Source organism: Pempheris klunzingeri, chromosome 16 (assembly GCF_042242105.1).
Source record: "Pempheris klunzingeri isolate RE-2024b chromosome 16, fPemKlu1.hap1, whole genome shotgun sequence".
Lineage (NCBI taxonomy): Eukaryota > Metazoa > Chordata > Actinopteri > Acropomatiformes > Pempheridae > Pempheris > Pempheris klunzingeri.
Window position 1 is genome coordinate 10043951 of NC_092027.1, and position 27435 is coordinate 10071385.

The window sequence follows — 27435 nt, forward strand, 5'->3', positions numbered from 1 at the left end:
TGTGTCTCTATCCCCTTCCTCTCTTTAACTCCTGTCCACCTTGATCACCCTCTGTCTCATCCCGCTCCCCTCTCCCTTTTCCTTTACTTCTCTCAGTAATGACTGGTTGCTAACTACCACTTTGAAGGTCGCACTATTTGCCAGCTGTAGGTGTCTTAGTTACACGCGGGTGTTTCAATGCGAGAGTTTGTGTAGCACTGTGGGGATAATAAGTCAGCCCTCCAGCAGGATCCGAGTGATGTCTGTGTGTATGTGGGTATGGTGGATAATATCAAGTTATTAGTACAAAATCTTATTCACTAGTGGTAATTTGTTCACTCCCTTCCTATGTTTCTCTCTCTCTCCGTTTCCTTCTTGTTCTCTCTCGTTCTGTATCTTTCTCTTTGGGATTCTTTCTCAAACAGATTGCTTTCTGCAGGGGTGGTAGAGAAGAAGAGATAGACAGAGAGAAAAATTGAGATTCTTTGTCCTTGAGTGACCCAGTTCCATTTCTCACTGAAAATGAAAAAGTCTGCTTTGTAGTTCTCTTCAACCACTGTTTCTATTACAAGGATTTTTGTTATTGGTTTTTTGAATTTAATAAATTTTGCTCAGTTTGTTTTTTTTCATTGTTTTACCTCCCTTGAACAATCCAAACAGCCAGTGTTTCATGGCCCTTGATATAAATCTAACTTGCATAGTTACAAGTATCAGACTACAAAAGATGTTGCATACATGAAAAATACAATTTAAAGTGTGTATTTTCTTTCATGTTGATATTTTAGCCCTTGAAGTAATCACAACTGGTAATTTCTGTATGTCATTTAAGCTAGCAGTGCATTAACAAGCCCTTTTAACACTCCTACTTAGTAGCACGATGTATTGTACAAACCTACTGCCAGTTTCACACATTAGGACACATGCAGTTGTAATTTAAAAACATTTGCAACAATTAGTGATGACGACATGCAGAAAGACTGGAGATGTGGGTTTGTTGACAATTACAACTCTAACAGCTACAGATTGCAGAGATACAGTAAGTACAAATAGAGCAATGGGCCTTAATTTAGCTCAGGGTTCCAGATCTAGCCTTGTAGCTTTAGCACACTGCTGTTGAAGCAGTGAGAGCAGAGCTTGATTTTAGGCCAAGTTTCAAACCTGTTGATAGATCTGACTGTTTGGCAGGGGCACTGTGTGCCATGTGTGAAAAGACACTCTTTCGAGAAGTCTAATTAAGGCCTCAGATAAAGTGACTGCCCACTTTGTGAGGACGAATGAGACACCTTTTCTTGTTTATGCCGTTTTCTCAGTAGATGGAGAGCTGTGTGATCCACATTATAAAAAATTAACAGTTCCTTAAGCAACCGTTTCACCCCCTCTCTCTTTCCCTCTCCCTCTCTCTGTCTCTGATAACATGAGGGTTATCATACATGGTGCTGTCTGGAGCTAATGGAACAAAGATGAGACATCGATTACACCCACCACCCACACTTCTTGGAGGGTAGCTGATCTGTTCAGTTCCTCTTGACAGCTAGAGCATGGCCATCAACACCGTGTGTGTGTGTGTGTGTGTGTGTGTGTGTGTGTGTGTGTGTGTGTGTGTGTGTGTGTGTGTGTGTGTGTGTGTGTGTGTGTGTGTGTGTGTGTGTGTGTGTGTGTGTGTGTGTGTGTGTGTGTGTGTGTGTGTGTGTGTGTGTGTGTGTGTGTGTGTCTTTTATTTGGGCTTGTGTTTTTGTGTGCCTGTGTGTGTGGCCCCACTGCAGTGAAAGGACTTTGAGGAGGAGAGAGGGATGAAGGGAGGAAGGGCTGGAGAAGGGGTTGGAGTAATTCAGATATTGATGTGTTAGGCTCTAACTCCACCCTGAGGGCCTGTCAAGGTGGAAAATGTCAAACAGGCCCCTGGCTGGTCTCACCACCTACCATCGGTGGTGCTTCAGAACAAGCGCATACAAATCGGCAAAGAAGTGGATTCAGTCATGCATTCATATACACACAGAGAAACACATGAACACTGAAATTCACACATACTCTACCACACACTACCATGCCTACCACACTCTCACACATCTTCCATACATACACAAATGACAAGTTTTCACAGCACACGTATGGAAGTCCAAATAAACTGTACAAACCAGTAATAATAATCCACTAAAAGGCTGTTGCTTAGAACATATTATTATCATTAATTAATTGAGTAGTTCAATGAAAATGAATTGGTTGCAACATTGTTTATTGATTAACCAAGCATAAGTTCTAAACACAAAAGTCAGGAGTCACCAAAGCACTTCTGAGTGTTCCACTGAGTTTTTTATTTAGTACCTTCTTAAGATCAGAATTTTGATTTGTTCAAAACTTTGTTTGTGACTAAATACCTAAGTGTTACTGACTGACATTTCCATCCAACTCAGTTGTGTTTTGTTTAACTGATAATTGCCAAATCTTATCATGCTAACATGCTAAACTAATATGGTGGACATGGTAAATCCTAAAGGTCAGCATGTTGGTATTGTCATTATGAGAATGTATTCAGCCTGTGAGAGCTGCTAGCAATGCTGCAGACTCCAAATCTTATTAATATAATAGATGAATTAATAAATTATTAATTGTAAAAACTCATCATGAGAGTGATCAATAATGATAATAGAAAATAATTGTTAGGCGCAGTCGTAACCGCAGTGTTCCAAACTATCTAAATGCGTGCCTTTCATTGTAGGCCTTACACATAACGCTGCTGCAAACAGTTGGTTATCTCCTGCTCATTCTTTAGTCAGGAGAACTGCTATATTTATAGGAATTCAGACCAACAAGCAAGCCAATTTGATGACAATTAGCTTTTCATGTGGGGGCATTGTAAAACACTTAGACATGCTGTATTGTGTTTCTTTGTGTGTCTGTGCATACAGCAATGTTGTCAACGTAGAGTTGTCTGTCTCCCCTTTCAGTAACAAGTGTTGTAATGTCACTAGCTCCAAGTCCCTCCTTATAAATAATAATATAGCCTTACCCTGAGCACCGCATACACACCCAGCTGCCTTACTGTGCACTCACACATACACACACACACACACACACACACACACTTAAACCTGGTGGATCATACAAAGCAGCACCTACTCAACAAACTGACTTCTCCATCATTGACACCGCTCTGCGACAATGTCAGCATACAGTCAACAGCACTCTACAATATTCTGAAGGGTTGCTGACGGTTGTGCACAGTCATATGGAGGCTTGCATAATGAAATGCTACAGCGCTGTCAGTTTCACAGTAATGATGGTTAAAGGTCACAGTATTTCATTAATTTCAGGCACTCTTTATCACTGGCAGTAGTGCTCTTGGCGTGAATTGCTTCCATGACTGACTGAATATGTAGGGAAAAACTGTGTGTAGATGGAGATAAAGCCATCAGAAGACAGACAGAAATGGAGAAATAGATTTGAATTGTAGGGGTGAAGATGGCTTTCACCATGCTCCTACACATTTTTAAATCAAAATATTGGCACAACACACGTTTGATTGCTAAATTTGTGACTTTGTTGTAGGACTCAATTCATTTTTATACTCTCACATTCAAGAAAAAGCTTGCTTCTGCTTTCATTATGCTGCGGAAGTATTATTCATTTGTTTTGCTAGAAGTCTAATATGGCTTCTGCATTTTGATGAGTGGGCCATAATGAGCTAGCTAGCCTTATCATTTGTCCTTTTGGCTTCAATTTGATAGTGCACTTTGAAGTTTCTGAACTGCTCACCGGGCTTTGGAGCATACAGTGTTACTATTTTCGGTGTATTTCCTTTATTTTTAACACCATTTTGTATATTTGTTAAATAGAATTAATATAAAGGTTAGTGTTGTTGCTTTGATTAAAATAATATTTATCTATGATTTCCCTAAAAACTTTCATAATAATGTTTTTAAGGCAGCTAAATAACAGTTTACAGTGATTTTAAATTTTGTTGCTCACCTTTTATTTGAGTATCTGTATCTTTTTGTGTCCCTGCAGGCGTGTGTGTGTGTGTGTGTGTGTGTGTGTGTGTGCGCTGTAAAGGCTGTTTGCATCAATGAATTCAGCACTAGATGTACTGTCCAGCACCGTGTGTGTGTGTGTGTGTGTGTGTGTGTGTGTGTGTGTGTGTGTGTGTGTGTGTGTGTGTGTGTGTGTGTGTGTGTGTGTGTGTGTGTGTGTGTGTTCCTCTGTTCAGTGTTCACCTTGACCTCTGTGCCCACTCAGTGTTGCTCATTTCCCACAACCATGACCTCTGACACTCTAACACACACATGCACATGCTCACATACAGCAGGAAAAAATACATAATTTGCCATCTGACTGAGGTCGAGAGAGACTCTGAAAATGTTCCACTTCACCAAAGAGGTAAACCCTGCAACCTCCCCCTCTCTCTCTCGCTCTCTCTCTCTCTTTTTTTTTTTTTTGCTATGCCCATAAAGGCTGTGTTTACTTCAGCTGTCAATACGTGTATTGACAGCACGTAGAGAAACAGGCGAGTGGGTCACCAGGTGGGTGAGTAGGTCGACAAACCGCTAAATTGGGTGACAGGCAAGACAAAGTGATTGGTGAATGTAAAAGTACAGACAATAATTCATTCTGCTGTGTAGGTACCTACATTGAAACCTATCAAGAGGAGCTTCTTTCAGGACCCCTGCGGAATTTAAAGTAGTAAAAATGGCAGTGATGTTGTAAAAATGTTCTTTTCTACTCGTGAATTCACTATTCCTTCCCTTTCCTCCCCTCTCCACATAGGCCTCCTCCTCCTCCTCATCTTCTCCCCACCTTGCTTTTCCCTGCTAGGGCTAATTGGGGAGATAAAGTCATTTGGCAAGGCAGTGTGTGTGTGTGCAGTGTGGTCTGTGTGTGAGGTCATTTAGAGGTGTAATACTCTAAAGTGCCATCCATTATGCAGTTTGGTTGGAATTACACTCCACCTTCTCTTTCTCTCTCTTCTTTCCTTCTTTTCCCCTCAATCATTTTTTATCTTACTCCTCTTTTTTGTCATTTTTTTTAAACGTCTTTCCCTCTTTCTCTTCTCAAGTAGCAAAATCTTTCCTATCCAAGGTCATTTGGCAAACAAGATGTATTGCCGTTGTGTGTGTGTGTGTGTGTGTGTGTGTGTGTGTGTGTGTGTGTGTGTGTGTACATCTTTACCTTGTTTAGATTAAAACAGTTTTAAACATTTAGTGATACAGCTGTTGTCATCAATCCAAAATGGAGATTTAGGGACTTAGAAAACAAGTTGTTTTTGTGTCAGTGTTTAACAGAGAGAAATGTGTTTGTGCATGTTTGTGTCATCTTTGATTGTTTTTAACTTATTAAAGTTTATTGCCTGTCAGGTCAGCTTACTGTATGCAAAGTTTAATGTCGTATTTTTATTTGTGCATGTCTTATTCACTTCCCCTTTGAACAACATCATTATTAAGTAACGTTACGCAGTATAATTGAGCTTGAGCACGAGGCAGTTAAAGAGGGCAAGATAGTTCACTGAAACAGTGGACGGAAAGGAGGATCTATGATAATGATGCCCACACAGTGATGTCCAAACACCTCTGCATGCACAGCAAACAAACCAAAACCATGTCATGTGCAAGTTCCATCACTAATACTCTGTATTATTTGAAATGGATATTTCAGTAAATAGGAAGAGCAGAATTGCCTATAATTCCTATGAAATATATATCTTTCCCTAATAGGAAGCCCTGCTGTATCATGAGTCTTTAGGCCATTATTCGCCCATTTTAAAATTGTTTTTTAAATATATGTATTCACATAAACCTCACAGTCATCATCTTGTTATTACAGTGATGCAAGTGGGAGGATTTTAATTATTAATGACAGGCTTTGCTTTTAACTGCACAGCCTCAGAGCTGTGCCTCCAACAGCAAAGCACAGTCATGCAAAATTACTTGCTGTAAATGCATCCAAGGTTATGATGCATTTACATGAAATTTGGAGCCTGGTCAGCATTTTTAATACCAAGAAACAAACACCAAACCTCCTAATTTACCTTAATCCTGAGCAGTGACTTGAGTTTGGTATAGTAATCATCCACTGATATATTTCTATCTAGATATCCCATATGTCAGGCATCACTTTATTTTGGATGCTGATAATATCCTAAATTTAGGCTGGGGGATGACCTGTTATCCCTGCTTGGAGAGAAAACACAGTATTGCAGTCCTCAACCATTCATAAATTCCCATCAAAAGGGCATCTGTTTGCCTGATTAGGTGGCACAGTTTAGTGTTTTAGGTTTCAGTTTGCCTAGTGTTCGAGCAGTGTTCATTTCAACACTTCACACAGACAGTCTTAATAGTAGGAATGTTAGCTTCCAGCCCACCAGTACCTGGATGGGTCATGTGGGTCTGCCTTGTGTGGGAATCAGCCCACTAAACTATTCCCAGATAAACAATAAAATACAGTCTAAGACATTTAATAAGAAACTTAATACCAGTGGATAAGACTACAGGTATTAAGGATGCACATTATAATAACTCTCTCCTCTTACTTTTGTATATTTCCCTCTCTCTCTCTCCCCCTCTCTCTCTCTCTCTCTCTCCCTTTGGGCAGTGGAGTGAGCTAAGATTTCAGTGTCCTGGTTTCCACACTAGATTATGTGCAAGTTGTGTGTGTGTGCATGCATGTTGCAGCAAAGTGTGTTAATGTCAACCTACAGGCCCTTTTCATGAAGACACACACACACACACATACATGCATGCACATGCTCTCTTACTTAAACATTCATTTTCATTCCCTTTTTCACTCACACACACGCGCACGCACGTGCACACACACACACACACACACACACACACACACACACACACACACACACACACACACACACACACACACACACACACACACACACACACACACACACAGACATGGTGCTTTACTGGTCAGTGTGAAGTGGGTCACTGCTCTCCAGACACAAATATAAAAAAAAAAAAGTTTTCTAAGGAAGGAAATATAATTTTAGATAAGGAAAATAACTTCTAACCAAGGAAATGAACATGTAGCTTTTTAATGAAGAAAATGTATTCCATAAAACCAGATAAAGAACATACAAATTATCAATTATAAAGGAAAAGGCAGAACATTTTTTGTTTATAATGGAAATTCAGCTGGATTCCTTTCACATATAACTTTATTTCTAAATTCCTATTTTTTTCATATTTTGCATTCCAAATGAGTAGTAGGTACAGAAAGTTATTTCGTCCAGTAGATCAGCTCAGCTGGCAGCCACAAGCGGGCTGCGAATAGGTTACAATGACACAGGAAGGATTACTGTGGCGTAAGCCTTTGGGGTCAAAGTACACCCACTATTGTGTGTCACATAAGTATTGTGTTGCATCTGAACTAACCTTTTAAAACGCCAAGGTCACACAATAACACCAACAAACTAACTGATCATTGCAGTAGTAGACCAGCAACTGCCATGTTCTGCGAGGTAAAATTACTGTTTTTGTCAGTGGTATCTGGCGGCTTTGAAGACACCAATAAAACGGTAATTTCATGTTGAGCAAAAAAGATCTAAAGGTCTGTCTGTGCAGGATTCATTTTCTGTAGTATTGTGAGACACTTTGCCTCAGTGGCAAAAGCAAATAGTTTTAGTGGACATACTTTAATGAGCGTGGTTGCCCCAAAGGATTACTTCATGGTTTAAAAATACTTAGTTATCCTTCAACTCTATATTGAATTTCATGCACTTGATCACAGATTATTAAATGGAGCAATGTCCTTCTGACCCCCCCATGAGAGGTTATGACCTTAGTTTGTGTTTTATGCAGTTTAATGATATTCAGATTTTTTTTTTAATAGGCGTAAAGAGGTGGCAGTATTTGTATAAGTGTTTCATGTGAAAAAAGATAAATCTATCATCCAGTGACCCCTCAAATTCATCTTTTGTCCCCAAAACATCCAGGTTGGGCTTTAGCTTTAGATCAGTAACTCTTAAAGTGTGCTTCATAAAGAGAAGGGATATAGAAGGTGTAAACACTAACTAATTTGATACAAAATAAAGCTGTTCGGTCTGTTTCAGGTTAATTTTATGAAATTTGCCCTCTGTTTTCTTTTTTATTCCTCTCCATGTATTACATGCTCTATCACTGCACAGAGAAGGTACAAGGTTGAATCAGGAAGACAGAAAGAAGAAAAACGCGCGCACGCACGCACACACACACACACACACAGAGTATCTTGTGCTATCTTATCAAAATGAGAAGTTTTAGCTTCATAGAATCAGTTTCTTGATAAACACAAACCCACGAAACTGGATATCAGCAGTCCAGATACAAACAGAGAAAAGAGACACATAAATACACATTACTGCACTCACTCCAGTACAGAACAACATGAGCACACATTCACAATCCTGGTCCATGGACTCAGAGTCTGCATGCACTGAGGCTGTTTATCAAAATTAGATCAACGTGGAACGATTTCCTTTTTTCTCTGTTTGCTAATGTGCTTCTCTTGCTCTCTGTCTCTCCCTCTCTCTCCCTCTATCTCTCGCTCGCTCTCTAGCTCTCTCTCTCTCTCTCTTACAGTTCACTGATTATCAGGCTTTTACCCAGAACACATAACTGTGAAGTCGATGCAACCGCGATCGTTTATCAAAATTAGATCAATGAAAATAGGATTTTGCTTAAGTGTGGCCCAGTCTGTTTGTGTATGAAGTGTGCACATTTTCTGCACAGAGACTCAACAAAAGGTAGCAACTACTGTATGGACTGAACACCGGAGGGATGAAAAGGCCATGACAGAAAGAGGAAAAAGGGCCGGAAAAGAGTGATAGTAATGGGTGAAAGAATGAAAGGAGGTTGAAAGGAGGGAAGAGGGCCACACATTGTGGCCCACATCTGTGTGTGTGTGTGTGTGTGTGTCAAGGTGATGTCATCTTGTTCCGGTGTTTTCTGGTGCTTCTCTTTAGACTCTGTTGGTCTCTTTCTCTCTCTACACACACACACACACACACACACAGGGAAACACGCACACAGAATGACAGGGCTGTTGTGAAAGCTGACACCTTTTATTTCACCCTCACAAAGAGCTGAGCATGCATGTGTGTGTATGTGTATGTGTTGTAGTATCTTATTAACAAAGGATCTGGGTTGTCCCTTATCCAGCCCCTCTGCTGTGAAGAGACTAGCAGTGTTTTTTTTATATTTATGGAGAAGTTGCAACTGTATATGTACAATATTCTCATTGCACAAACTGCTATAACAGCCCAGCACATATCACACTTATCAAGTTTCACTTTCAGCTTTATTTTGTCCCAGCAGCTATTAAAAGCAACTTGCATAAAACTGAAAGGCTAAGAGGCAGAACAACAGACAGTTCTGGGTGCTGGTACAGAGTTTCAGGTCAGCAGGATAAGACAAATTAATACCGTCATCATTAACACGGCCATCAACACCAATCAATGACAAGCGATCATCACTTTCCTCCTGCTTATACCATCACGTTAGGGCCTAAGACAGAAGGGATAAAAGGGTCGTTACACTTGATTATCTTGGCAGAAGTGAAACAGATGAGGCTTGTATGCTCTGCCTCACCGGATGATCTTTCTTTTTTTGTATAGCGAAGTAACACCTTAACCTATTTTATATTAGAGCCTGCTATACATTTTTAAAGAAAACTTTTCAGTCCGTTTTTCCCTTTTTTCTCCAAACATACCTCTTTTTGATTTTGACCAAAAATTCCATTTTGGTTTTGTCAGTCCAAAGCAAAATGTTCCTTAAAGCCTCAAACTTCAATGCTTCTGAAGGTTTTCTTTTGCTTTTGCACATTTCATTTTGTGTTAAGGAAAGGTTGTTTTTTTTTCTTGTAGCTCTGCCATGTAGGTAATTTTTGTTTAAAGTATTCCTGTGAACATTGTTGTCCTGTGAGTAACTACACCTGTGTCTGCTCTTCTTTTTTGCAGTGATGTGTGGGTTATTCTCAGCATTTGAGTTGAATGCATTCAACTGCTCCAGTTAACTTTCATTTTCTGATAATGTATCTGTCAGTAGAAGTAGCTAGTTTGAAAAGTTTAGGGAGTTTTTTTTATAGCCTTCTCCTTGTTGGTGGAAATGAACAGTCTTGATTCTGACACCCGTTGGACACTGTTTAGAGGAATACATGGTTGTTAGCACCAAACAGAACAGCACAGAATGTAACGGGTTGCTTTGGAAGGCATGGAGTAATATGAGATTAAATAATTTAGCCCTTGAATTACATTCACCTGACTCATTAAAGCCCTAAGAAATGAATCACCAGAGTCTGGGCCTTATTAATCATTGTTGTCAAAAGTAGCAAAGGATAATCCAAAAGGGTTCTCAAACTTTTGCACAGGGCCGTTGTTACGCCCCGGCTCGCTAGGGGAAAGAGACGCAGACATAAAGGACCAGATTGTACAATAAAGGTCAGCTCACAGTTGTTTTATTACAAACTGGCGTGGTTTAAAGTGTGCCGGACAAACAATGACAGGAGGAAAAAGAGGTGGGCGATTGGCTGCTACTCAAACAAAACAACAAATCAGAACAAAAAGAGGACTCAACCTGAGTCTGCTAAACTAAACTAAATTCGGACACCACTCAAAGGTAAAAGAAACAAAAGACTTCCTACTCTATGCTAATGAACAAAAATACAGGGGAGTAGCACCCTTGACGCTAAACAGCGTTTACACACGAAGCTACCGAACACACAAACAAAAAGGTAGCTATAGCTAAGCCCAGTCCTCATAAAGGATCGACAGGTTTTAACAAAGGAGCGAGAGATTTACACAGAGGCAAGCTGTTTACCAAAGAGCAACACACACCACGTTTGCTAACACAATCAAACAAACAGCTGCCTCGACTGCTGGTTCCGGTCTCTCTTTAAAGGAAGCGCGCTGAGTTGAGGAGCTCCCTCACTGGATGGTCAATCAGCCAATGGTAACCGGTTGTGGGAGAGAGAACCAGGTGTGGGCGTGCCGCAGTCCGATAAGTCACGCCTCCAGTCCACAGGCGGTGCTCTGTAACAAACAGGGGGAGACAGGGTGAAACACTATACCAAAGGCCATGGGCCGTAACAGCCGTTTATTCCTCTATTTTGAAACTTTGATGTGAACTTTGTGCCATTTAGAAGTCTTTTTTTTCATTTAAATATTCATTGTAAAGGGCATTTTCATTCGAGATGCCCACATTTTTGCACACCACTGTACGTACGCGCCGTCAGCTATGGGCTTTGCCCCAAACACAATTGCATCATGACTGTATGCATACTGTATGTATTCAGAGTAATACCTTCACCAGTGCTATTGCAGTAGATGACTCCCTATGAAATCCGTCTCGCAGCCCAAGTTCCAGCTCCTCTCCTGCTGCTCACACTGCATAGCTAATGTCTAAGGTCAGATTTTATTCACTGAGCCTTGTTCGTGATTGCTCCTAACAACCAGTCTTAGTATTTAAACAGTCTCATGTCGTCACTGAACTTTTTTGTCCTAAAATTTGATTTTCTTCAAATTGTGTCACCGCAGCCTCCAAAAAGGGGAGATACTGCTGAATGTGCTTACAAATATCGCTGTGCTGGGAGTGCCAGACACTGCCAGAGGAGAGCTGCAGGTAGTGTGTAGAGGGGACCTCGGAGCAGGCGCACACTGAGCTGAAGGTCATACTCGGTGTGACTGGGCAGTAGGTGCTTTGTCAGGAAACAGACAAGCATCTGTTTAGCAACAGTTTACTGTATGCCACATGTTTTTTTTTTTTAAGAAGTTCTAATTTGTTTAGTATTGCAATTGTACTGCTACAGAAATCACAACATTTTGAAGTGTTGTTCAGCTGCAAAACTTGATGTTCAACTTTGTTATTTAGAATTCAGTGGGAGGACTCTACACACAATTGAAAAACATAGCATTTTCTTTCTATAGTACGTTATGATTATCTGGTGATTCCTGAGGGGATAATTAGTCGTTTGGTTCCAGCCCTTCACAAAGATAGGCCACCATACGCAGTGCATTTTTGCACATTTGCTGCTGTACTAGTTTCTCCCTGCCTCACTTGTAAAGTCATCTGAGTAGATAATCAGCAGGAAAAGCAGCCTCCATTCCAGGTTGTAGTTGGACCATATCCATTTTTCCAAGTGAAAAACAGAGGTTCAGTTCTTAATTATTTTTTTCCCTGAATCACAGATTGTTTGTAGTGAATCTTTCTTCTCCCTGCTGACTTTAACAATCTATAAGTGGCCTGATGAACTGCTTTAGTGGCTGTATGCCGTTTATACCTCTGCAACTTAAATGGTGCCATACAATGGTTGTTTTTTTTTCTCCTTGTTGAGTAAGAATATACTAGCAGAATAAATTCACTTCAACTTAAATTCATTCAACTCAAACCTAATTATACTATTAGGGGAAGCAATTTAGATGTGCACAGTAGTCTGAAAGTGAATCACATAGATGGACTACTGCAGCCTTATACGCAACACATACACAGACCTGGACAAACACACACACACACACACACACACACACACACATGTAGTTGATGGTTGGTAGCACCTATGGGGGGACTCTCTTAGATTGGTCCCAGATGCCTCTCTAATGTGTGTGTGTGTGTGTGTGCACGTTAGGAGGATTCACTTAGTGAATCTTTATCTGAAACTGTCCATAGGTCTATTTTTTCCTCTTTTTCTACAGTTGTGTGTTTGTGTGTGTGTGTGTGTGTGTGTGACACACGCACGCACGCAAATTAGAGAGAGCCTGATCCAGTGTATAGGATATTGGACTTGGCAGTATGGAATTTAGTTAATTCCTCCAGCTAGTCTTCTACCTTGATTAAATAATCGCTGATTTAATGCAAGTCGGTGCGTGTATCAATGTGTGTAGGTGGCGTGTGTCTGTCTGTGTGTGTGTACATGTTTGTTAAAAGATGGTCTGACTTATTCCTTAAGTGAATTAAATGTAATTTCATTTTGAAAGACTTTTAGAAAGCCCTCTTTTTGAATGTATTTCAGACAGCAGGATGCTTCAATCTGTGTCTTTATCCTCTTTTTTACTTCTCTCTATGTATCTGTCTATTGTGCCACATTACTTCAAGGATAGCAGCAGTTCAATATTTGAAAGTGTCGGTTTCTTTCACCATAATACAGTGAAAAGTCAGCTTGCTTTTTGCTAAATTAGATTTGTGCCATTATAAAATTGCAATCCTGCTTGTTGAAAGTGGCTGGTTATCAAGTATTTAAAGCAAACTGGTAGAAATTATCGGGAGATGATGTCTTAAGGTGGTGCTGTGGTTAGCACTGGAGTTTGCATGTTTTCCCCATGTTTGCGTGGGTTCTCTCCAGGTACTCCGGCTTCCTTCCACAGTCCAAAGACATGCAGGTTAATTGGTGACTCTTAATTGCCCGTAGGTGTGAGTCTGAGCGTGAATGGTTGTCTGTCTCTATATGTTGTTCCTGCGATTGGCCGGTGACCAGTCCAGAGTGCACCATGCCTCTCGCCTAATGTTGGCTGGGATTGGCCTCAGCCCCCCTGCAACCCCTTAAGAATAAGCAGTATAGATAATGGGTGGATGATGTCTTAAGACCTTGACAACAAGATATTTTAATACACTGGGAGACAACAATTAGCTTGAGTGTTATTTTCAAAGTAAATGTAAAACATTTAGCATCAAATCATGTGTAAGCCACCAGTCTGCCTCGTCAAATTATTTCCAGTTAAGCTACACCACCAGAGTTTAAAGATGCCACCACATATTGGTTGCAGATGGTGGCTAAAATACATTTTAGAGACTACACAACCTAAACCAGTGGATACTTATCTATCTCGGCCAGCTCTTCCATGAAGATCTAAAAGATCATGCTGTGTAAACAGTTTGTACAACATTTGTAAATTTATGGCTTCAGGAGAATGTCAGAGTGGGCTCAAAGCTACAGCTGAAGGGTTCAGCCACTGTGTGGTTACACCATATGTTTTGATGTTGGAAGAGAAATCAGATTCTCGAGAATAAAGTTATAATTTATTAGTATATTTTATGAGAAGAGTCACGAAAAAGTCACTGAGAAACAGCTCATAACTTCTGTTTGAATTTAAAGGATAGCAATCACTTTAACCCATTTAATGGAAAATTGGCAAAGCAGTGCAAACCCATAAAAGTCTAAAAACAAAATTAAAATTGGAGTATTGGAGTTGTTCACGAACACAGAAGGGAGCAGAATACATGTAATGCAAAATGTAGCCTATTTTCAAAGTGCATATTTTCCCAAACAAACAACGGTAAGGTTTTGTAGTCTCTTTTATGCATTCTTGCATTACATCTTCTCCCACAAGGGGAAGAAGGCTCTCCATTAAAGCTGTCAGTGCATTAGAGCAGAGAGACTGATCACACTGATTGTGAAAGTTATGAAACCAATAAATGTTGTTTTATGTGCAGTGTGCCACTGAGGAGATTGTACTCTTAATTTCTGCTGGACCTTTCATGAGCATTATGAGACTGATGAAATCTTCAAATATGGTCAACCTGTCAGTGTTATGTTTTTGATGTACACTCATTGTTTATGCTGATCTGATCTTTTCATCAGGAGATTAATTATTTGATGTCTTTTATCTGTGCATCTGTATTTGAGTACAAAGGAATAAGAAAATTACACAAGTGCGTTTTTTATTAATAACACTGAAAATGGACACCAGCTTCAGATGTTAGCACAACTCAGAAATAGGTCTTGGGATAATAGAAAAGTGTTTACATTGGTTACTCAAATATACTTCCCAACTTAACTTTGTATCTGAAGTGTATTTGTTGTCATGGATTCTGCTTGATTAGGAGGAAGTTGATAAAGACTTTCATTTCCTTACTGATGAACGCATTTGTGCTTGCGTGCGCCTCTGCATACATGCACTGCACGTGTGTGTCAGAGGGCATTGTTGGTGGTGCTAATTGAATGGAATTATAGGCTGCAGATAAATAGATGTCATTAAGACCCTGAGCTCTAATTACCTGCAGCCCTCCTCTGCAGGTTGAGGTGAGTGGGAGAGGCCAGGTATCAGTAATCAATCACAAAAACATGCGCTGATATACACACATTCTGTAGATACACACCGATTCACCTAGCACTCAAACACAGTTACAAAGTCACCAAGAGATGTGCTCCCACTACAACCTAAGCTAACAGTAGAACTCTGTGTGTTTGTGTGTGTGTGTGTGTGCACGCACGTGAGCTTGCACATTTCCACATATGTCACGCCAACCAGCTGATGATTGAAGGGGAAGTTAGAGATCATGAGCCAAGTCTTGTGTGTGCACGTGTGCATTTTGGAAGGTGGTGGAGGCTACATCTGCACTTTCCTGTGTAATTGACACTTGAACCCCCCCCCCCCGCTCGCTCTTTTTCTCATGCACACATGCGCACCCACACACACACACTCACACACACACACACACATACTGAATGCGCGCCTACTTTGCTATCCCTTTATCATGGTTTTGGAGTAGCCAAGATACCCCCAAAACACACTCTCTTGGCGGATTGCGGCCTCTCATCCAAATCTTGCATGCCTTCATTAGCCAGTGGAAGCAAATATTTTCAGGTGTGTGTGCGTTTGTGTGTGTGTGTGTGTGTGTGTGTGTGTGTGTGCACGTGTGTTGCGATGAGGGGCAGCTGTGGGGCCATATGTGAGTGATTTGGGCGCTCGGAGGGAAACTGAATTCTGATGACAGATGCAGTGTTTGGCTTGCAACGCTACACACACACACACACACTCACACACACACACACACACACACACAGAGAGACACAGGAAGCGTACATCAATCAATCACCTGGCTCTGTCTCTCTACATGTGGTGACCGTATGGTGTGTGCAACATACACACATAGGCAGGCACACACACACATACAGTCTCTGGCTCAGTGTGCCACTGAGAGGATTTGATCATGTAAGTGTTCTGCTGTCTGATGTCAGATGGATGAAAACACATGTACCATAAAGAGTATAATATTAGCTCAGGTGTTTATTACATGCAACATTATTGTAAACAGAATGTTTTATTATACACATATTGAGACGGGGAGACAAAGATTTTCCAGTATAAATAAACACATCTATGGTATTCCTTTGTATTAAATCTTTGAACAATCTAAAACTTTTCAGTCAGATCCAGACAGTATGAAGAATGTCATCATAAATGTGTGTTTATGAGCTAAAATTACAGCAAGGAAACAAAAGAGCTATTAAACCCCTTTTCATTGGCAGGAGGATTGATGTCTAATCCTTAAACACTGTCTAGTACAGATGTTTAATCAGTTCCTGATTCGTTGCTATTTTGATGGTCATATAATTTATTTTAATATTATATTTCTTTTTCCATTACATTTAAATGTTGGGGGAATTCTCCAACACCACAATGTAAAATTAGCATTTGGAAAGTATTTTTTCACAGTTGCAGCACCAGAACTGCACCAAACCGACAAATGACAATCTACAAATGGATCTGCATTGCATTGCCAAGGCCATGTATGTGCATGTCTGTGTGTGGTGTGTTTTTCCAGAGAAATTTGAAGTGGTTAATTGTGCTGTGATCCTTTTTGTACATTAGACTGCAAAAATAAACGGAACAGTGCTGTGCCCACTGGGCTCCTTTGCTTTTAGCTGGCAGCACGAAACAGATGCTCAGTGGAAGTGCTGGTAGTGGCTCCATCTGTAGCTCTGAGACTACAGACAGCCTGATTGAAGTGCAGCGCTCTTTTGTGAAAAGTTGAAATGTTTTTAACTTCTAGCACTGGTCTCTCTGAGCCTGAAAAAAATATGCTAAGCTCTCAGCACTGTCATGAACATAAAACAACAAGAAGCCTGCGCTGAAAGGAGAAGGTCCCAGTGGACACAAAGTCCATGATGGAGGGAGAGGGAGAAACAGATTGGGATAACAGTCAGAAAGCAAGACGGAGAGATAGAGGAAAAGATGCTCAGAACAAAGAAATTATGGATTTTAGTAAGTCAAACTCATAGGCACATACAGTTTGCAGACATTTATTAACACAACCATAGTGAGATCATCAATGAGGTGTACTGAATTACATACTGGTGTTTTCTTGACCATTTTCATATTATTAAATCAGTGAAACACTTTGAAAAACATTGAAAACTTAGATTTAGAGGGGAGCAGAAAACAGATTGGATGAGCGACAATGCTAAATACAGAGAGATAAAACCTACAGAAGAGACGGAGAATTAGAGAGGAAGAAATGGTTGGATAGACAGACAGACAGAAACAGAGAGAGTGGTGGTGGAGAAAGATGAGGTATGCTGTCCTCTCAGGGTCATAAAGGTGGTGAATGGGGCCAGAGACTTAATGGGATGGAGAAACGTTGTGATTGGCTCATTACTGTGATGGAGCACGTTGCCACGACAATTGGCCTTTTCACCCCCTCCCTTCCTTGCACACACTTTTCAATGCTCCACTGCTCCGTGAACTGCAGAGGTGAGTGTATAAGAATATGCACACTAATACAGTTACCTGTAAAGTACCTCCTGCAGTTTATATAAACACTAAAACACTTAATGCTCCAAGGTGAAAACATTACTTATCTCTTTCCACATGTCCGCTGAGTAGTACTCGACAACTTTACAGTAGTATCTCACATCTGTCTTCCCAGATCCCACGGCCTCTCAGAGACACACACTCACATATTAAGAATACACACAACTTATTCAGCACAACTGGATCATTTTCTTTTCATTGAAGTATATTTTAGTGTTTTTATTAACCTTGCTCTATAACGAGAAAATCAGTGTAGAGAACATTGTTCTCTATAGGATTTTCCATTAGGCATGATAAATGAGAGCACATCATTTCTCTGCCACCAAGCCAATCTGTTTTCTTTCTTTCTCCCTCCTGACCTTACTGCCAAGTCATTGTTTCTGAGTGTGAAAATTGAAAACGTATCAAAACTTAAGTCAACATTTTCTGTCTTATTTCCCTTTTTTCCTCTTCTCACCCTCCCAATGCTCCTTCACCAATCTATTTTCTTTTTACTTCCCTGTCTTACGTTGTCTTTCTTTCTCCATCCGTAGCGGCGCAGAGGCAGCGGGGTCTTCTGTGCAAACTGTCTAACCACAAAGACATCGTTGTGGAGGAAGAACGCTAATGGAGGCTACGTCTGCAACGCATGTGGTTTATACCAAAAACTACATTCGGTAAGTTATACATTTACATACATACATTTACAGGTGCTTGAAAACAGCAGGCATGAGATAAATGTGAGCTAAATAGAAATACAACAGTTGTACCAGATGTGGTATATTAAGTGTCAGTTTCTGTGCGTTTGTGATCCCCTTTATTCAATTCTATCAGACAAATTAGAAAAGTGAGAAACACCTAGAATTGAGCTGAAACTCAGGCGTATCATCATGTATAATTTGCAGTGCTGAATTCCTATCGACTCATAAGGGACCTACGCATGCTCACTCATAAAGGTTGTACTGGATTAGGAACCCAGTGCTTTAGAATATTTTATAGACTCCACAGGGCGGTTTTGACCACTAATTATCATTCCTCCTGTCTGGCCGATTAGCATACGACACAAATTAAATTGCGCATACTGCAGTTAAATTATTGTATATATTTGGCGAATCCCGCTGTGGAAAAGTAATTCTATCTAAAAAGTATATTTGATTCAATGGGAGCTGGGAGTTACAGACCATTTCAGCAGTCACAGTTAGGGAGTTCCATGGAGTGAGAAATATGATGGAATGAATCAACTTTACCATCTAAGCCTGGGGAAAGTCTATGGAAATCCTAAATTTAATTAGACTGCATGAATTACAGATGAGATAAAGACCCAGCCTCAAATTTAGTTGACTTCACGATATTGAGCTTTCTCACCTCAGATGTGTTTTTATGGGGATTAAGATGATTTCACACTTCAGTGTAATATGTAACACAATTTATATGCTTTGGAGATTTGCAAATATTGCGGGTGTGCAAACAAGCCTTCTGAACACAACATATAAATATGTGCATGCCAGGTTCATGTTAACATATTGGCATTTTAAGCTCAGCTTGTAAAATCTCAAAGTGAACGAAAATGTTTCAGTGTAATAAATCACAGTGTCAATAAATGCGTCAGTGGGTTGACCGTGTTACAACCCAGAGCACTGTACCGCAATTATCGAATGGAGCTTTAAAGACCTTTTAGGGGATGACAAGCCATGGCAGTTTACTCCTTCCTGCCCCTGCAGATGTCCTTGGTTCAGCCCGTTCATCTCATCTGCTGCTCCAATCACGTTCCATTCCCCTCTTCTCTTGACAATCTTCACGACAACCGTATTTTATATCCCATAATAAAAGTTTTATATGCTCTACACACATTATTAGAGAGGATAGCAGCTAGTAAAACACTTCAGAGTGAGAGAGGGTAAGGGAGAGTTATGAATAAAGAGGGAGGAAAAGGTAGACATGAAGGGAGGGAATGAAGGGAAGGGAGCAAGAAAAACAAAGAGGAAAGGGAGGAAGACAAAAAAAAGAGGAGAGGATTAAGGTAAAGAGTGAGGACAAAGATAATGAAGGGGGAGGGTGTGTATAAAGATCGAGAGATGGAGGGAGACAGAGAGATTAGGGAAGAATGCAGAGGGGAATATCCAAGAAGAGAAGGAAAGTGATGGAAAGATAGATAGAGGGAGAATTATGTGTACCAGCAGCAACTAAGCCCAGCTATTCGATCAAACCAACACTCAGCCATAAAGGTGTACAACATTATGGTTATCTTGTGTGTGTGTGTGTGCTTGTTCGGCAGTTTGGGGGTCTCACACAGGGTGGTAGAAACAGAAAAGCTATAAATTATTACCGTCTTGCTTTCTTTGTACATATCCGATTATTTGGGCTTGAAGCTGTCATTACAAAATATACAGTATAAATGAAATTAATAAATAAATAACTGAAGTTAAAAAAAATAATTGGTGAGATTCCAGAGATCAGTGATCAAGTTCCCATACTGAAACATATCAGACATCATGTAGTTACACACCCTGTGACCAAGACACTTACTGTAAACTAGCAAGGTAGAGAGGAGGAGGAGGACATTTGGAGGCAGGTAATGAGGGAGAGGTTTGACCAAAACATGTTGAACGGAGCAAGAAGGGAAACTTATGCTGTTTCCCCAATTCCACACTACATACTAACTGTATAGAATATTATATGCAAATGAAACTAAGACTTTAAAATGCCACTAACAACTACACTTAACACATATACAGCAATAATGTTTTAATAGTTATTTTCTAAGGTGTTTCATTACCATTCATAATTCCTCCTCTATTTCCTTTTATAATTGCATTTTGGGAAAATAATGCCCAGCAACAGCACACTCAAAAAAAATCAAAGATTTTTACAATATTCATACTGACTGTTGGGTATCCTTTGTTTTGTCACCTTTACAGAGTGAGTCGGTGTAATCTGTCTAAAAAATTAGTGTGTAATATGTAATTAGGGCACAGTTTTGGACTGTTTCCACCATGGGGGGTCGCGATTTCTGTGCTGTGTCCTTTCTTCTTTAGCCATCCTCCTCCTGTATTAACTCCTGTCCCTCCCTCCATCCTCTTTCTTTTCCTCTGTTTCATGTCTCCTCCCCCTACTTCTTCCTTTGTTCAGCATATATTAGTCTTTCTCCCTTCTCATTTATCCCACCTCTTGTCGTTAGTCTGTCTTCTCTTATACTCCTCACTCCTCGGTCCTTAGCCAGAATTACAAAATCCGAGGACCATAAGGAATGAGAAAAATGTAAAAGATTTGACTGACATAATTTGTGTAAATGAGGCGGCTGTCAGTCTGCTCAATGATGGACTCTTGCTTATGGTAATGATCCAGGTGTCTAAAATGTGTATGAATATCATCAGCAGGACAGGTCTTTGATTTTCAACAGTGACGATTAGCAGTTTAGCTGCTGAGGATTTTTGTAGAGCTAGTTTAGTCACAAGCATATTGAGGTTAAGTTGGCTTGATTGTCACAATTAATGTGGTAATCATTTCTTTATGTTACAAGTGCAGCAGAACATCTCTGGATTGCTGGTTTAAATGACTCCTCTCTTCTTAAATAGCTTCAGTAGCTGCTCTGCAATGATACACTCCACACTGAGAATGACACTGTCTTACTACACACGCTGGCTCTCACACATAAGCTTATGCTTTCATACAAATACCTTGAGGGCCACACAATGTCAGTCACAGACATAAGGTTTTCCACATAGGTTCACACATAACCATAAATACATTCACATACGTGGACATGTTGTTCTAGGCGATTTCAGCATAGACGCAGCATACATTCCAAAAGCATGAGAGATTTATTGCTTAGAAACCTATGTTTTTGTTTTTCATCCACATGAACACCTCTTTTATTCATCCACGTTCCCTCATCATTTTTTTCTTACTATCTATCTCTTCTTGCTTGGTCCTTCTCTATGCATGTTTTTGTGATTGGTTTTCATCTGCCACAATGCATGTCAGAAGCCCTACATCACCTACACACATACAGACACAGCATGGAATTTCCAAACAAATACAGGCATTACACACACTGCTCGTACGCAATAAGACTCCAAATTATTCCACAAGGTAATAATCAATTGGACCTGCATGGTTTTGTTAAATATAATACATGAACTTTTTTTTGTTATCCTTGAAAGGCTCTTCTTTTCATGACAGCTGAATGTGACTTTTTCAGTTAATGTGTTGAGGTCACTATTCGTAATGTGTATTTAGAGAGGGGTGTCTTCAATAATCGACGGGTAGTAAGTAAGTAAGTGGAGACACTTTCAAAGACACTTTAAATTGTAAAGTGAAACATCAAAAAGTTTTATTTTGAAGTTTTTAATCAGTCCAAGTGGAGAACTGAATAAATGAGGAGGGCTTCAGAAATTGTGTTGTGGATGTTGAGCAGTTTTTATTCTTAGTAACTCTGCTTGACTCGTACCTTTTAACCCAAACACTGACTTTCTTGTGTGCTCTTAAAGCCTGTTTCCGCTTTTCATTGCACTTAAGTGCTTTTGTGTTGTTGTTTGCTATATTCCTAGACTTTTAGATTACTTGATGATAGTAAGACATAAGATGAGAGATCAATAAAGTCGCATGTAAGCACTCCCCCTTGTGGTAAGGGCAAAAACCACAGTCCGGAGGGGTTTTACATTTAAATCAAGTCCATTTGAATTGAAACTTTTAAAACTTAGCTCTACCATTTCTAGCAATCCAACTTTGAATTCAGAAACAGAATTCAGAACTGAGAAATAGTCAGCCATAGTGCCACCATCTTACGAGGATCTCACTAAATAGCCAATGGCTTTCTGTTCAGACTATTTATTGGTCACAAGCTCAAATAAATATGTTGTATTGACTCAACTGTTAAAATGTGTGTTTTGCAAGGTTACTACAAAGCTTGACATTAGTCAGGTCAGATAAGGAACCTTAAATAAGTTGGGAAAATCCATGTCAGTGATGTTAACTTGTTGTAACAGGAAAATGTATGATTATCACATTTATCATTAACTGTTCACTAACCTTTTCCTTTTTTTCCTTGATATTTTTCTTTGTTTCTTTTATCTTGTAGACACCCAGACCTCTAAACATCATCAAGCAGAACAACGGTGAACAAATTATCAGACGTCGAACCCGTAAACGTCTCAACCCTGATTCGCTGTCATCAGAAACCCCCACCCCCAAGCAACAACGCATCGCCAGCGAGGAGCGTATGAATGGGGAGGAGTCAGACAGAAGCTGTGCATCAATCAAAAACCAGCAGCCTTCCCCTCGCTCACGCTCACCCCGATCCACGCAAGCCTTCCTAGCCAATCAAACATTGGAAATCCACCGACGCATGCCCCCTCTGCTCCTCCCTTCACACCCTCCCTCCTCATTGGTGGCTGAGGGCAACGGGGGCATCACTGAGGGAGGGATTATATCAAAAGTAGAGGGAGGTAAAGGAGGAGGGGGATCAGAAAGAGGGAGTCCGATTGAAAAATACATGCGTCCATCCAAACCGTCTAGTTATTCACCTCCTGGTTCACCCATTGAAAAGTATCAGTATCCCCTTTTCTCCTTACCCCTACCATTAACCCTCTCACCTGATTTGACCCCTGAGTCAGATTGGCTCAGATTCTGGACCAAGTATAAGATGGCAGCCGCCTCTGGGGTTCCTGGTAGCATCAGTAATCTAAGCAGCCCCGGTAGTCTCGGAAATAACGCTCATTATCTTGGTGCAATGGTGTCTCCAGTACAGCATCATCAGCAAAGCTACACAGTGCCTTACTGTGCCTCCCCCTACTCTCCTCTTCCCCCTCCTCCAGCTCCTCCTCACTATCCTCCTCCTCCTCTTCATTCCCAAACCACCTCCTCATCATCATTAGAAAACGATGCTCCTTTGGATCTTGCAATAAGACAGAGAGATACAAGTGCTCCGAATGCACACATGTCCACAAATGGTGCAGAGAGAAGAAGGCAAGAGTCACCACAAGCTGAGAGGCTGAGAGAGAACTGGAAAGGAGAGAAAGAGGAGGAGGACAGGACAGACGAAGGAAGGAGCCAGAGGGGGGAAATAGGAAAGGAAGAAAGGGACCATTTGACAAAAAGTCGATCAAGTGTCCCATCAAATCGCGCAATGGTGGAAGTGGCCACGCAGGATGACCTGACCAACCGTTGCATCCACTGTGGGATCTACTTCCTAGATGAGGTCATGTATGCCCTGCACATGAGTTGCCATGGTGATCAGGGACCATACCAATGCAGTTTTTGCCTCCACATGTGTGTGGATCGCTATGATTTCACCACACACATACAGAGGGGCTTACACAGGTACACAGACAAAACATCACAAAACAAGGGTCACATAGAAGATGGCATAATTCAGAGTGTCACACTAGTGTCGGAGCGCGAGTGTCATAGTGTGACGCCAGAGGAAAACGCAGAAGATGATCGTAGCGAGATCACAGATGAAAGCAATGATGTCAAAAGAGTTTGTCATGACAACCAAGTAAAAGAAATAACAGGTAATGATGCCACAGACAATGAAACAGGAGTTGAAAAGGAGGTCGAAGAAGACGGTCATGACGTGGAAAAACAGGAATTGGGAATTAAGATGGTGTCAGATGATAGTGATGACATCACAAAAACCACAGATGTTGCACCTGTTGCTGAATCTGAAAATTTAGATGACAACACAGAGTAATTAATCTCATGCCTTTGACTCACACAAACCTTTAAGAATGCATTTTATTGGATGAATAAGCTGTACGCCTCCACGTTCCCGGAGGCTAGCTCATGTCAAAATGGGCCTATCCTGGGCACTAAATGGAACACATCCTTATGCTGGAAGCACTCAGCTGTCAAATGGTCAAAAATCATTGTAGGATCCCGCTGAACTGCTGCAGGGACAGTCTGGAGAAATAGCCTGAATCTTGTGTTGAGTGACGGTCACTTGACAGCTCTGTGGCAAGTATTCAACTACAGTCCGGGCATGCAGCTGAAATCACCTTTAATAAACAGCCACTTCATGTGCTTTCCAAATAAGAGGATTGGAAGCTTCACCGAAAGTTGGACTGGTCTCATTTAGGATGAGCTGGAGGAGCTCAGCACTTGCACAGCCACCTCACAGCAGAGCAAAAAAAAAAAAAAAAATGCTAGAAGCAAAACACTTAAACTGAATTGAACTGAGCTGGTCTGTTGTGCGCCATGCTAATCAGAACCCTGAGCTGGTCCAAACTAGTCTGATGCATCGTTCTGACTGTTTTATCTCGGTACAACCAGATCTGATCTGGTGAGAACTACTTTGTTCTGGTCCAGCGCATGTTCTTGACTGTTTCACCGCTGCGCAAATGGATCCAAAACCAAAATTTATTTTGACTCTTTGAAGCTGGTCAGAGGTCAGCCAGTTTATTCTAGGCTGCAGCCCAGCTGGTGTTTTTCTTTGGTACAAAAGGATCAGATTGTTTCCTTCACATGTGCCCTGTTGTTTCTGAAACTGACAAAATCACCACGGCTGCAAAGTGGCCCGACATGGGAGACTTGTTGGGATGCTGACTTTTCAAACTGATTAAAACCAGTTGTAACTGGTAAAACCGGAGTAATTCCGGACCGAAGTGTTCTCTTCATCCATTTGGATCGAACCAAGTGACATTACTTTCTACCTTCCTCCGTGCCATGATACTAGCTACGTGCCTGGCTGCCTGCCTAATAAAACAACCATCTATTAACCTGCTTAACATTTATATTAATAATAATAATGGTAATAATAATTATGATGATGTTATAATACAAAACATGCAATTTGCTACACTTTCCTATATAATATGTTATTTTGTAAAGGCAAATAATGCTTTCTTGCAGGAAATGGTACTATAAAAATTAGTCTATTTGAGTTTTTTCTCTTATTTTTGGACTGTTTGTTCTTATGGAGACTTGTTACATTGATAGAAGCCGTCTAACAGAAATGGTACAGCAAAATAGGGGGTTGTGTGTATGTGTGCATTTGTGTAATTACGTTTGTGTGTAAGGATCAAAGGATGTTTCCGTCCCCAAACGATGATGTAAAATAATGAAGGCTTGCGCTTGGTTTTTCAGTCCTCAGGGGTCACACGTGTTGCACACCAACCCACCTGTTTCATAGCATGTGACACATCATTTTTACATGTTAAATGGTCTAATGGTTTTAGCATGTTGCATAATGTTCTCTTATGTTCTCTTATATATGTTCTTATCGTGTTCTTTATGTTCTAGGTCAAAATTGTCTTGGTATGTAACATTTTTTTCTGTATGTCTTTCACATTTTGTTAGGTTACATAGAGAGAGACTTAGGAACTTAGGGCGATGAACCCTAAATTTTATCATAAGGATCAATTATTTGGGTTAACTGTATAAACTTTTGCTCTGTATTGAGTTTACAGAGCTTCTTGCCTACAGTGTTTTATTCAGCCTTTCTCATATTTCTGAGAGTTTGGTAGGTTACCTCTATGTAGCATGTTAGCATCTTATAAAATCTGCAAAATAAGTTGCCTTTTCTATGGATGGGAACTGTTACATGTTAGACCTAAATGATACTGAACAAACACAAGATGACATTGTAAAGTAAAATTTTATAAAACAATGAAGTAAAACAATCACGTTGCTTTCAACTCCAATTCAATTCATTCACCCCACTTTTCTTCCATTCATTACCCACTTTTGGGTAAATCAGTCTTTTAAACACAATTAAAGGAAAGACCCATTTGAATCTATGACGGAGCCTCTCATTAAACCAAATTTAGCATTTTTTGCATGGTTTATTATTGTCATTGAGAGAGTCATGCCAGTCAGGTCCTTGATTCTTCAGAATGAAACAACACGGTGGCCATCTTGTTTATTTTTGTAAAGAGAGAATCAGTTTTCCAGCCTTGCTGCCTTAGTTGCTAGAAAACAAAAAAAAAATCACCATGGGACTCCCTGGAAGAAAATGATATAGGCCCATAGAAAATAAAAGACAGAAAAAAGATATTTTTCTATGCTTATCCAAAATACACGAATGAAAAATATTCCGCCCAGTGCCTGGTAACTTGTACAGTTTTTCTAATAGGTATGTTTGTCCGTGTCAAAAAGTTACGTAAGTTATGTCAGGCAGAAGTTGAGCAAACGGACTGCTTTACTGATTCCCATGCACCAGTTTATCAGAGTCATCCATTATGATACTTGATTTCAGCTAAGCTCACGGTTTAGTCAGATACCTTTTCACACTTGGGATTTTGAGCCCACAAGAAAGACCCACATGTGCTTTTGAACAATAGCAATGGTTGCTATGCTACCTGTCAATCACAAGTTAGCCATCTTTAATTTTTGCATGTATGTACACGACTTTGTATAAATGTTGAGACATATGCCTGTGTAACTTTTGTCTGATAAGACTTTACCAAGAAGCTGTTCTCTACTGTTTGTTTGGTTCATTTGACGGTGGAAACTGACCCATATCATGGTAAAGGTGAAGTTTATCATTTCGAGGTTTTGATGCGTTTTCTTGGGGTTAAGTCACAGTTTGCCGGCAAATGGTCAAATTTCATTATTGCTTAAAACCAACTGTGAGATGAGTTTTCTTTCTGCAGAAATTTTAAGACACCAAGGCAACAAATACAAAATCAGACAAGTTCTGTACTCTGTTGAGAACTTTACAAAATGAAATAAGAACTTTAAGCCAGCGCAGTCAGTGTGTTGTGGTGTACTGGTTGCAGATTAATACCTCTAGTAGTTACGTTAAACCTTAAAGCATTCTTTTAGACAGGACGACCTTGTGCACTCTGAATGTTGAGGCAATACTGATTTTCTTATCTTTTAAATAATTGATCATGCTATATTTAATCCAAATGAAACTTTTTCAATTTCAGTTGAAATGCCAAAGGTAGAGTGCTTCTGCATCATGCCTTTACTCAAACCCCCAAAAACCTGTCAAACCAGCAATGCACACAGCACTGAATATGTCA

The 27435-nt window shown here is 40.3% G+C and overlaps 1 protein-coding gene across 1 annotated transcript in view; it reads left to right on the top strand.

Annotated features, from left to right (window-relative positions):
• trps1 (trichorhinophalangeal syndrome I) overlaps window positions 1-24767 on the top strand; it is a 90700-nt gene extending 65933 nt beyond the window's left edge. The window contains exons 9-10 of the mRNA XM_070846693.1: window positions 18022-18144; window positions 22548-24767. Of these exons, the coding sequence (XP_070702794.1) occupies window positions 18022-18144; window positions 22548-24161 (1737 nt within the window). The 3' untranslated portion in view covers window positions 24162-24767. The remainder of the gene's footprint in view (window positions 1-18021; window positions 18145-22547) is intronic.
• The last annotated feature ends 2668 nt before the right edge of the window (window positions 24768-27435 follow it).